The following is a 12,153-nucleotide window of genomic DNA, read 5'->3' on the forward strand; positions in this document are numbered from 1 at the left end:
CTGTTATTAGTTTCCTTGTATATCCTTAAGGTTATACAAGAAAATTAATGTACAGCCTATTGTTGTCAGTCACTGTCCCCTGCTTTTTCCTCTCAACAAATGATAGGTAGCATGACAAAGTAAAAAATTATATCCTCCTAGTTAAATGAGACTTTCATCATTAAGTAGTTGCTAATGCTTTCTGTTCCAAAATCAAATTGTTTGATAGTGCAGCTACATCATCTTTTTGTTAGTGTATACAGGCAAACCTCATTTTATTGCACTTCACTTTACTGCACCTAGCAGATATTGCCTTTTTTACAATTTGAAGTTTCTGGCAACCCTGCGTCGAGCAGGTCTATAGGCTCCATTTTTCCCAGCAGCACTGGCTCATTTTGTGTGTCTGAAATATTTTGAATTACCAAAATGTGACACAAACTTTTTCATTGCTGTATCTGTTACAGTGATCTGGGATCAGTGATCTCTGGTGTTACTACTACAACTCACTGAATACTCAGATGATGTTGTAAATGTTAGCATTTTTTAGCAGTAAAGTTTTTTTTAATTATGGCATGTACATTGTTTTTTAGACATAAGGCTATTGCACACTTAATAGACTGCAGTACAGTGTAAATTTTGTATGCACTTGGAAACCAAAAAGTTCATGTGACTTGCTTTATTGTGATACTGGCTTTATCGAAGTAGTAGTCTGGCACTGAACCCATAATAGCTCCAGGGTATGCCTATACTGGCCTATCTTTATCGTTCTTCTTTAAAAAAAATTTTTTTTTCAATCTCTTTGTATCCTTACATTTTAAATATACTTCTTGTGACAAACCATAATGTAGAAGAATATAAAAAATAATATATTTACATATGTATAAATGAGTCACTTTGCTGTACAGGAAAAAATTAACACAAAAGAAATTAACACAACATTGTAAATCACCTATACTTCAAAAAAATTTTTTAATAAAAATAAATAAACAAATACACTTCTTAGAGACCACTTTTTTTTTTCTTTTTTTCTTTTTTTTTTTTTTTTTTTGCGGTACGCGGGCCTCTCACTGTTGTGGCCTCTCCCGCTGCGGAGCACAGGCTCCGGACGCGCAGGCTCAGCGGCCATGACTCACAGGCCTAGTCGCTCCGCAGCATGTGGGATCTTCCCAGACCGGGGCACGAACCCGTGTCCCCTGCATCGGCAGGCGGACTCTCAACCACTGCGCCACCAGGGAAGCCCAAGACCACTTTTTAATTTGAACTAACTGGTAACTTTAGTCCATTTTTATTTGTTATGACTTATTTATTTGGGCCTGCTTCTACAACTTCACTTTCTGGTTTCTATTTCTCTCTTTAATATAATTTTGTTATCTCCTCCTGGGATTCGAATAAGACATGTTTTAGACCTCAGTCTGATCTCTACCTCTTAACTTCTGCTGTACTGTCTATCCCCAGGTCTCTCTGTGCAACATTGAGTTATTTCTTCTAATCAATTAATTCCCTCTTCTGATGTCTAATCTATTGTTTCTCATTTCAACATTTTTCATTTCTATAAATTCTATTTCATTCTTTTTCAGATCTGTCTCATCATTCCTGGTCTTATCATTTGCTCAATTTTATGATTCTTTTTTCTTTACACTAGATTTTACATATAATTATTCATTTCCTCAAAATTCTAGTATCTGCTAATTCCAAAACCTCAAGTCTTTGGGAATATGTATCTCTTATTCATTGTTTCTGCCAGTTCTCATGTATGTTAGGTTGTCTACTTACGTGCTTGTCATCTTTCACTGAATTCGTATTTGCTTGATCTTAATCTTTGAGAATCTTACAGGCTTAAATTAGAAATGCTTTCCTCTGAAGATTGTATCTGCTGCTGATGAGAACTGTGGATACAACTAACATGAAACCACTTTAGTCCCCTTGGAGAATCTCGGGATTATTCAAGGTTCCCAGATTCGGCTGACCAGTCTCGCTCATTTATAATAGAAGACTGGAGTGCTTAGTATAGGTAACAACTTCCCCCAGGGGCAAAAAAAAAAAATCAGTTCTCTCATCTGAATGTGATCACTGACTAGGGGATCCTATAGGTAAATAACTGGAGGTCTATGGGCTATAGAGAAGACAGATGACTTTCCTGATGATAGAAATAGCTAGTTAGGGCTGTGTGCTCTAGGACTTCACTATTTAGCTCAACTACCATTACCCTCCAAACAGTGAACAGAAGCTTCTTAGAAGGCACTGTCTTGCCTATCTAAACCCCCAATTCCTGCTAAAAGTCATATGATCAGACCTCTACTTTAGAAGGCTTTCTCACTACTATAGCCTAGAGTTAATGTTACAGTCTATATTCTATTCCATGTTAACTGAATAAGAAAACCAGCTTTGCCAAGATCCTTCTGTCCCAGGCATAGCTGCAGAGCCTCAGCTCTATCAATCTGACCCTATCTCCAAATTTCATGTGTGTGGATGGGCAACTTTTTCTGTTTTTCAGTACTTACGTATATTTATCTCATTTTAATAAGTTTTTTTAGGGTACAAACTCATTTATTTTGAACCAACAGCTGACAGTATTTTTTTATATTTTAAATATTTCTGAATAGTTGTATGGCAAAAAGAAATTCAAATAGCACAAATGATTTACAGTAAAGTCTCCCTCCCAATTCTAACCTGCCCCCTCAATATTTCAACACTCCCTTGTCAGAAATAATCGTTATTAGCATTTTCTTGAATATCCTTCCAGAGATATTCTCTGCTTATAAAAGCACATCTATAATATGTCCTTGTCTATCCCTCTTACACAAATGGTAGCGTATTTTTAACACCATTTAGCACCTTACTTTTTTGATAGTAGTATTTTTAAAGTTAACATTCAGACTATTCCCTGCTGAGTAGAAGGGAAGGTAACACTCATATTACATCATGCAAAGTTTCTACATTCTTAACTGACAAATATTTCTTAATAAGAAAAAAAATAGAAGGGTAAGGTTTCACCTTGACAATTAAAAAAATTCACCTTCTAAGACATACTCTAATATGCAAACATATTTAGCTGCCTAACTTGGCACTCTAAATAAAATGGTTATATTTACTTGCTAACAAAACTACAATTATGAAAATGTAAAGGTTTAAGGCAATTATATTGAAATTGATTGATTCCAAGGGAATTACAGCACTGAACAAAGATAGCGTATTGTTATTACAGAATGTTAAAACTGGAAGAAACTTAAAATATCCAGATCAATTGTATTTCAGGTAAAGATACAGATGCCCAGAGAGGTAAGTTTACAGTGTGAGTTATTGGTAAAAATGGTCTTTCAATTACTCAAAAAAAAATCACTGTTCTAAGCTTTTTGTATTTTCTCTTAATGGGAAAAACACGCTAATTAAAAAAAAAATGATGAAATTTAACATCAAGTTCTACATATAAATAAATGCCAGGAAGAAAATTTAAAAGACTGGAAGTACACCAAAATGCTAATAGTATTTCTAGACACTCAAATTACAGATGACTTTTTTAGTTTGTATTTATTTCTATTTGTATTGTATAGTGAGCATAAATTGTCATTTAGAAAAACAAAGTTTTGATGTTCTAATACATCATTCTATTGCCACATTTAAAATACCTAAAATACATACACTGTTAAGAAACACTAGTTAAATGTAGTTATAAGCAATTCACTACTTTTCAATTAACTTCTAGATTTTATACAAAATGGTACTTTGTTCTAATGCAAAGAAATAGCTGTTTAAAAAGCTAAAAGTAAGTTATTTTATAATATTATCCCAAGTATATAATTCTGTAAAACAGCCTTTTCAATTTTTTGCTTCCCCTGTGAGTTAAGATTCTAGTGGGCTCACGATTTGATGTGCAATACAGTTATAAATACCTATTTAGATTTAGTACTATTTGGATAGGCATTTAATACAAAATTCACAAGAAACTTTAGGAACATCCAGATTTTTTAAATGTCAGGTCAGGATGATTTCCATCACATATTTTTCCAAAACATACTAACTTCAGAGTACATCCTTAAGTGTCCACTTAAGTGTTTATAGATAACTACAATTAGACATGAAAAGATATTTCTGATATAGTAAGTGAATAAAGAAAAGAACTCAGTGGTTAAGGGCAGAGACTAACGGCCAGAAAGTCTGGTTCCAATCCTCACTCTGCCACCTGTGACCTTAGACGAGTTACTAACTTCTGTGTGCTTCAGTTTCCTCATCTACAAAATGAGGACAATAACAGTACCTACTTTTAGGTTATTAAGAGGACTGAAAGTTAATACAAATAAAAAGTTTAGATTACAGCCTAGCACGTATATGCTCACTGGGAATTAACTATTACAACATGATCTCAATTTTTGGAAACTTACAACTACATATAATTTTTTTACTTATTAGTATATATAAACCAAGAATAAATTTCAAATTATAGACATATTTAACTATAGTAGAAATAACAAAGACTAAGAGAATAGAAAGAAGCCTCCTCATAAGATAACAGGAAATATATCTTATAGTTTATGTGACATTCTTAATAAAAGTACCTTATTTGCGCCAAACTGCACTCTGGCTTTGCCTTTGACTAAGGTGGCATTGATTTGCATGATGACCGATTCTATTGAATAGGCACTGCTCCAGCCCTACAGAAAGAAGAAAACACTTTTTTAAAACACAGTGGTATTCTTGATTCTCAGTTAAGAAAGCTTAAGAAAATGGCATATAATGACTCAATAACAGCAAATTAATGTTAAGAAGTTTGTGGTCAAAGAGTAAAAGTAAAGTTGGACCATTTCCAAAATCTCACAAAAAACGGAGCAAAGCAAACCAACATTCGAAGTGCTAAAAATGAGCAAATTACAACTTTAAATATACATCACTCTTATTGCCCATCCTAGCAAGTACAAGCAAGTACAAGCAGCAAGTACAATGTCATTTTACTGGTTTAAAAAGCTTTCATTATTAAAAGTAGGTGCTTTTAGCAAAAAACAAAAATTATGTTAAAGTAGGTACTATTACAAAGAGCTTTGTCCACTTAGAATCTAATTTACATAGTTAAAACACTCTATGTTTGAAAAACACGAATACCATAAGAAAATAGTCACCTGTTTTGTGAGTAGTTCCATGCATAATGCTCCACCACCCAACACATACCTTAAAAAGAAAACGGAATCATACAAAATTCTCTAGATCTTGGTATTCCTTCTTCATCAATTTTTAAAGTACCATTACTAAGAAAGTATGCATACAAGTAAAGATTAGAAGATAACATGCAAAAATGAAAATAGTTGTTAAGAGTTACAGGACTATGGGTAATTCTAAAATTCTGATATCATCTAAATGTCTTTTTTTTTTAAATAATAGTTCTTAATAACAGAAGACTTTTAAGGTATCAGAAACTAAGAACTTAGCCCTAAATATTCCAGAGAATGGGGGAGAAAATGGGGGAGAAAAATTTCCTTATATGGCCTTCAACTGTTCTACTCAACCAAAGATTTCTCCACCATCATGTTACACAGCCAAAAGTTTTTCCTCTGACAGGAGTGACTTTACCCTATCTATAATAATGAACATCTGCATTTATATTTATACTTAAAATTTTTTTTCATTCTGTTTTGAGGATCAAATGGTTCTGACCATGGAGCCCCTCTCTGGGACTCCCCTATTTCTCTTCCCAGTCCTGAGGACTGTTCTCTGAACCAACGACAGTTACTGGGGATTTCCCAGATCTCTGTTAGGAAATCATTATTTAGATCAAGATTCTTCAGCCTTTTAACACTTTCTCAAACAAAGTAATTCCTCCTTTAATGTTAAACTTTAAAACACATTAGGACTTCCCTGGTGGTGCAGTGGTTAAGAATCCGCCTGCTAATGCAGGGGACATGGGTTCGAGCCCTAGGTCTGGGAAGATCCCACATGCCGCGGAGCAACTAAGCCCGTGTGCCACAACTATTGAGTCTGTGCTCTGGAGCCTGCGAGCCACAACTACTGAGCCCATGTGCCACAACTACTGAAGCCCATGCTCCACAACAAGAGAAGCTACTGCAATGAGAAGCCTGTGCACCGCAACAAAGAGTAGCCCCCGCTCGCCACAACTAGAGAAAGCCCGCACACAGCAACGAAGACCCGATGCAGCCAAAAATAAATAAAAATAAATAACTAAATTTATTTTTTAAAAAAAGAGCTCGAATCTTTAAAAAAAATCATTAAATATCATGCTTAAAAATAAAATCAAAGGAATGGTAATTACAGAAGAAAAACTGTGGTAATCTTGAAAATACATAAGGTAAGACCACTGATCAGGTCTAGGTGAAAAGTGAGTCTACCACAAATTTTTTTTGTCCTCTGGGACTTTGCCCATGCCTTTCCCTTCCTTGCCTGAGATTCCCACTGCTGCCTACTCTTCCAAATGCCATATTCCCCCCTGCCCCATAAAACTTTCCAAGACCATTCTAGCCAGCAAATTTTGCATTCTGGCTAACCAAATGCATCCTTGTGTTGACTAAACCAAATTACACATAAGTAAGCAATCTAAAAACTTCTACTGTAGACCATTAGTAAAAACAGTTACAGTGAAATTATTCACTATCATAAAGTAGTAACTACCCCCATCCTGAAGAATTTAGGCAACTGTCTCTCTTACTTGCTTGTCCCAACTTCTGGGAACTTTCAAAGTAAAAGTTTAATACGAAGGAAAGAAAAACACTCCAAAAAATTAAATTAGGGAGGAGAATCATGGGATTTTAAACTTTGTATATTCTCTTATGTTCCTGAAACTCAGAAATCTGTCTCCAATTCTTTGAATCTCCCACTGGGCTCAAAGTGCATCTTGTATATAGTCAGCTTTAAATAAGCACTTGCTGATCTAACAGAATTACAAGATCCAAGTTCTCATTTGGATTTTGGCTCCTCCAGAACTGCTCAAAGTCTAGTAATCTGTTAATGAGTTAACACTCGTTACACTCATTGGTCCTTACACTTCAGAAATGCTAAAGAGAAACATTTTAGCAAGAGGAGATTTGTAGATGACACTGAGTCACGAATTATCTAACCACCACCTTCCCTTTTAGCACCCCACTCTTCATTTTGGGGTGGAGAGTCTTGTCAGGAGGGAAGAAGGGAAGTTTTCATACTTGTAGATCAAAAGAAAGTACATTTTCTACAAGCACATAATAGCTATAAAAATGTTTGTTGGATGTCTAACACAGACAGAAGTAGTTCTAGTACCTATGCAAAAAGTGAGCTAAGTATATATTAATGCATATTAAACTTTTCCTTAATATACACTTACTAAGCTTTTCCTTAATATATACTGTCAGCAGCATTTACATCTAAAAAAAGTAGCCAATTCTACTTTTGTACTGTATCATTTTATCAATTCTACTTCTGTACCGTATCATTTTATCAATATGTATTCCAAGCGCTTATTGCTCTTTGACTCCAAAGAGTTGCTGCTGAATATTGAGACAATCCAAGAACACTAAAAAAATAATAATAATCTAAGAGTCATCTAAAGATAAAATGCCATATACATGGGCATAGTAATATTTTCAACTTAAAAAAATTTTCAATTGCCAAAGTTGTATAGCAACAGTATCCTAAGCTCAGCCTCTTCAGGCATTCAATTTATAGAATTTTTGTTTTACTAGAAGGTTCCTGCAAGAATGTTTGCCAGCTAACCTCCCCACCCACAGTCTATGATGATCACTTAATTGCTTTGAGGGGACAACAGATACCATTAATCAGTACTTAAGGGGACAACAAGTAACATTAATCACACAACATGATTCTTAAATCATATGACATGATCCAAAAAACAGAGATGAGAAATAAAATTTTTATATTATAGTCAAATTCTTGATAATGACATTAAAAAAAAAGACAGGCTTATCAGCCCACACAGAACAATCATAATCCTCCCCTTTCGAGGTAAGGAAAGGGGCAATGGATTCTAAGAACAGAGCCCTAAGAGAGGGATAAAGAAAATGCTGACATTTAAAACCAGTTTCTTAAGATAATGTTCTCTCAATACAGACAGAAACAACCCATGGTCATCTAGAAGTAGAAGTATTTTCTTTGTGGATGACTGGGGCACAAAGAATACTTCTTACTATATCAACCAATAAAGCATCTTCAGTTGCCTACAAACAGCTCTCTCACAATATATTGTATTATCATCAAATAATCTTTCTCATTCTCACTACACTACACCCTGGACTAAGCAAGAAAGATGGTCAAGTTTCGATGGCTCAATAATATAGCTCATAAAAATACCAGTGGACTGGGAATTGTATATTACCCTAAATTGCCTACATCTTGCTAACTTACTGTATTTTCCTATCTCATTCATTCATTCAAAAATATCTACTGCATATATAGTATGGATGCTAAAGCACTGAACCAGACACAGAGCATACAATGAAGAAAACTGACATGACCCTGCCTTCATGATGTTTACAATCCAGTAAAGATAACAGATGTTAAACAAATAAAGTGGGGGATGGAGACCCAGAGTTCTGTGAGTAGGAAAAACCAGGAGGCTTATTTTAAATTTGCTGGTCAGGAACAGCATATCTAAAAGTGACACACAGGCTGAGACCTGCAGGAATTGAAGTGTGGGTGGGAATAACATTCCAGGCAGAGGAAATGTATATGGAAGTCATGAGGAAAGAGTCTGCTCGGCACTAGGGGCTGAAAGACAACTAGTGGGGCATTAGCTCAGAGAGGAAAAGTGTAGTAACAAGATGACTGAAGAGGAAAGCAAGGGCAAGATCACAGAGGGCGTGCAGAATATGGTAAGGACATCAACCTGTAGGAGCAGTGGGAAGACATGCGAAGAGCTTAAGCAGGGGAGCAACATAATCAGAACAAATTTGTAAAAGCTCACTCTAGAGAAGCTTTATGAATGAGGGAATAGAAGCAGGAGTCTGATCAGGAATCCTCTGAAGTGATCCAGTTGGGAACTGATGGTGGTAGCAACAAAAATGGAGACAAGTAATTGGATCTGAGAACTCTTTAAAAGGGAGAATCAAAGGAAAATGAGGAAAAGGTGATGTAAAGAATGACTCATAGGTTCATTAATTAAGATAAGCAAGACTGGGGAAGGGAAACTGAAAAGAAGATGGGTTCAAGTTTTTGTCCTGAAGAGTTTGAGATGCCTGTATAAGAGACATTCAAGTTGAGGTGTCAAGAAGGCAGAAGGATATTGGAAGCAGAAAAGACATAGGGATGTGAGATACGAACCTGGGAGTCATTGGCACATAGAAATATTTCAAAAGCCATGGGAGCTTTTTCAACGAATCATGCTAGAGCAACTGGACATTAGGCAAAAATCTATGACCTACACCTCATACCTTATGCAAAATTTAATTCAGATGATTCACAGACTTATCTGTAAGTAAACTGTAAAACCTTGAGGAAAAAAAGGTAGGAGAAAATCTTTGGGATCTAGGACTAGGCAAAGAGTTTTTAGATTTGACACCAAAAGCATATCTATATAAGGAGAAACATCTATAAATTTGACTTCATCAAAACTAAAATATTTTGTTCTACAAAAGATTCTGCTAAGAAGATGAAATGAAGCTACATACTAGAAGAAATTAAAAAACCACATATCCAGGGTTTCCCGGGTGGCGCAGTGGTTGAGAGTCCGCCTGCCAATGCAAGGGACACGGGTTTGTGCCCCGGTCCAGGAAGATCCCACATGCCGCGGAGCAGCTAGGCCCGCGAGCCATGGCCGCTGAGCCCGCACATCCGGAGCCTGTGCTCCGCAACGGGAGAGGCCACAACAGTGAGAGGCCCATGTACCGCAAAAAAAAAAAAAAAAAAAAAAACACATATCCAGCAAAGGACTATTATGTAGAATATATTTTTAAAACTTTCAAAATTCAACGAAATACAATCCAATTAGAAAACTGGCAAAAGACATGAACAGATATGTCTTGGAAGAGTATATAAAGCTGTCAAATAAGTACATGAAAGATATTCAACACTGGGGAATATTAGGGAAAGCAAGTTAAAACCACAATGAGACATCACTACACACCTAACAGAATGCCTATAATAAAAACAAGTGACATCACCAAATGCTGGCAAGGATGTGGAGAAAGTGTGTCACTCACACATTCTTGGTAAGAATGTAAAATGGTAAAGCCACTCTGGAAAACTTTGGTAGTTTCTTTAAAAACTCTATATGCAATGACCATATGACCCAGCAATTGCATTCCTGGACTTGTATCCCAGAAAAAGGACAATACATTCACAAAAAACACCTGTACACAAGTATTCATAGCAGCTTTACTTGTAATACCCAAACACTGAGATCAGTCTAGAAGTCCTAAAGCAGATTACTGGTTAACCAGACTGTAGTACATGGTGCACCGTGGAATACTACTCAGCAATAAAAAGGAACAAAGTAGTCAGATGCTTAGATGACTCTCTAATTATGAGTTAAAAAAAAAGCTAATCCCTAAAGTTTGCAATCCAAAAATGTATGATTCCATTTATGTAAATTGTTTTTGAAATGACAAAATACTAAGAATGCAGGACAGATCAGTGGTTGCCAGGAATTAAGGGAAGAAGGGGCATTACAGTAAAATGGGTATGGTTTAAAGGGGCCTCAAGAAGGATCCTCATGGTGTTGGAACTGTTCAGTACCTTGACTGTGGTGGTGGATACACAAACCTACTCAATATAGAACTTAATACACACATACACACACGAGTTATAAGTAAAACTAGGAAAATCTGAATAATCTCTACTTATCGTTTCACTATCTCTGTATCACTGTCTCATACTGTATCACTGCCTCCTCGTAATATTATACTACAGCTTTGCAGAAATGGTACCACTGGGGAAAATAGGCAAAGGGTACAAGGTATTTCTATTATTTCTTACAACTGTGTGCAAATACACAATTAACTCAATTAAAATTTTAATTTTTAAAAAAAGGCAAAGGAGGGCTTCCCTGGTGGCGCAGTGGTTGAGAGTCCGCCTGCCGATGCAGGGGACACGGGTTTATGCCCCGGTCCGGGAAGATCCCACATGCTGTGGAGCGGCTGGGCCCGTGAGCCATGGCCGCTGAGCCTGCGCATCCAGAGCCTGTGCTCCACAACGGGAGAGGCCACAACAGTGAGAGGCCCGTGTACCGCAAAAAAAAAAAAAAAAAAAAAAAAAGGCAAAGGAATGAAGGGAAAAGAAAAAAGGACCCAGTACTAAATTCTGAAGAACTCCAACAGGTAGAAGTTAAGTGAACAAGGAGTTTCCAGCAAAAGAGACTGAGAAGAGGCAGTCAGAAGCCAAGGGAAAAATGTTTCAGTGTTGCTGAGAAATCTGATAATCAGATATGACAGAGCCTGAAAAGGGACTTCTGTCCAATACCAAAGTCCCTATCAGCTATACCAGTTTGTTAGGAACACTAACAGCCAATGCCAGACTACATGGGGCTGAAAACTGAACAGGAAGTGAAGAGTGTGGTTATATACACATTGTTTGTGGGAATGTAAATGGTGCAGCCACTTTGCAGTCTGGTACTTCATCAAAAAGTTAGTTACCAAATGACCTAGTGCCTCCTCACATAGGTATATGCGAAAGACAAATGAACATGTGCACACAGAAGCGTGTACATGAATATTCACAGCATTATTCATGATAGCCCAAGGGTGGAAAAAGCAAATGTCCATGCATAAATAAAATGGAATGAAGTATTGATACATGCTGCAACGTGGATGGACCTTGACAAATTTTTTTTAATATAAATTTATTTTATTTATTTATTTTTGGCTGCGTTGGGCCTCTGTTGCTGCACACAGGCTTTCTCTAGTTGCAGCGAGCAGGGGCTACGCTTCATGTGGTGCGCAGGGCTTCTCACTGCGGTGTCTGCTCTTGTTGCGGAGCATGGGCTCTAGGCACACGGGCTTCAGTAGTTGTGGCACGCAGGCTCAGTAGTTACGGCACACGGGCTTAGTTGCTCCACAGCATGTGGGATCTTCCTGGACCAGTGCTTGAACTCATGTCCCCTGCATTGGCAGGCAGACTCTCAACCACTGCGCCACCAAGGAAGCCCACAATTTTGTTAAGTGAAAGAAGCCAGTCACGAAAGGCTGTAATTTGTTTGGTTCCATTTAAATGAAATGTCCAGAACAGGCAAATCCAGAGAGACAGAAAGGA

At 36.8% G+C, this 12,153-nt stretch overlaps 1 protein-coding gene across 2 annotated transcripts in view; it reads right to left on the reverse strand.

Annotated features, from left to right (window-relative positions):
• The window catches only part of UBE2Q2 (ubiquitin conjugating enzyme E2 Q2), a 71,892-nt gene that overhangs the window by 4,725 nt on the left and 55,014 nt on the right, over nucleotides 1–12,153 (reverse strand). For both annotated transcript variants that reach the window (XM_082836036.1, XM_082836035.1), the window contains 2 exons: nucleotides 5,091–5,139; nucleotides 4,533–4,628 (listed from right to left, as the gene is read on the reverse strand). In XM_082836036.1, the coding sequence (XP_082692162.1) occupies nucleotides 4,533–4,628; nucleotides 5,091–5,139 (145 nt within the window). The remainder of the gene's footprint in view (nucleotides 1–4,532; nucleotides 4,629–5,090; nucleotides 5,140–12,153) is intronic.

This window comes from Leucopleurus acutus, assembly GCF_964270905.1.
Source record: "Leucopleurus acutus genome assembly, chromosome: 1".
Lineage (NCBI taxonomy): Eukaryota > Metazoa > Chordata > Mammalia > Artiodactyla > Delphinidae > Leucopleurus > Leucopleurus acutus.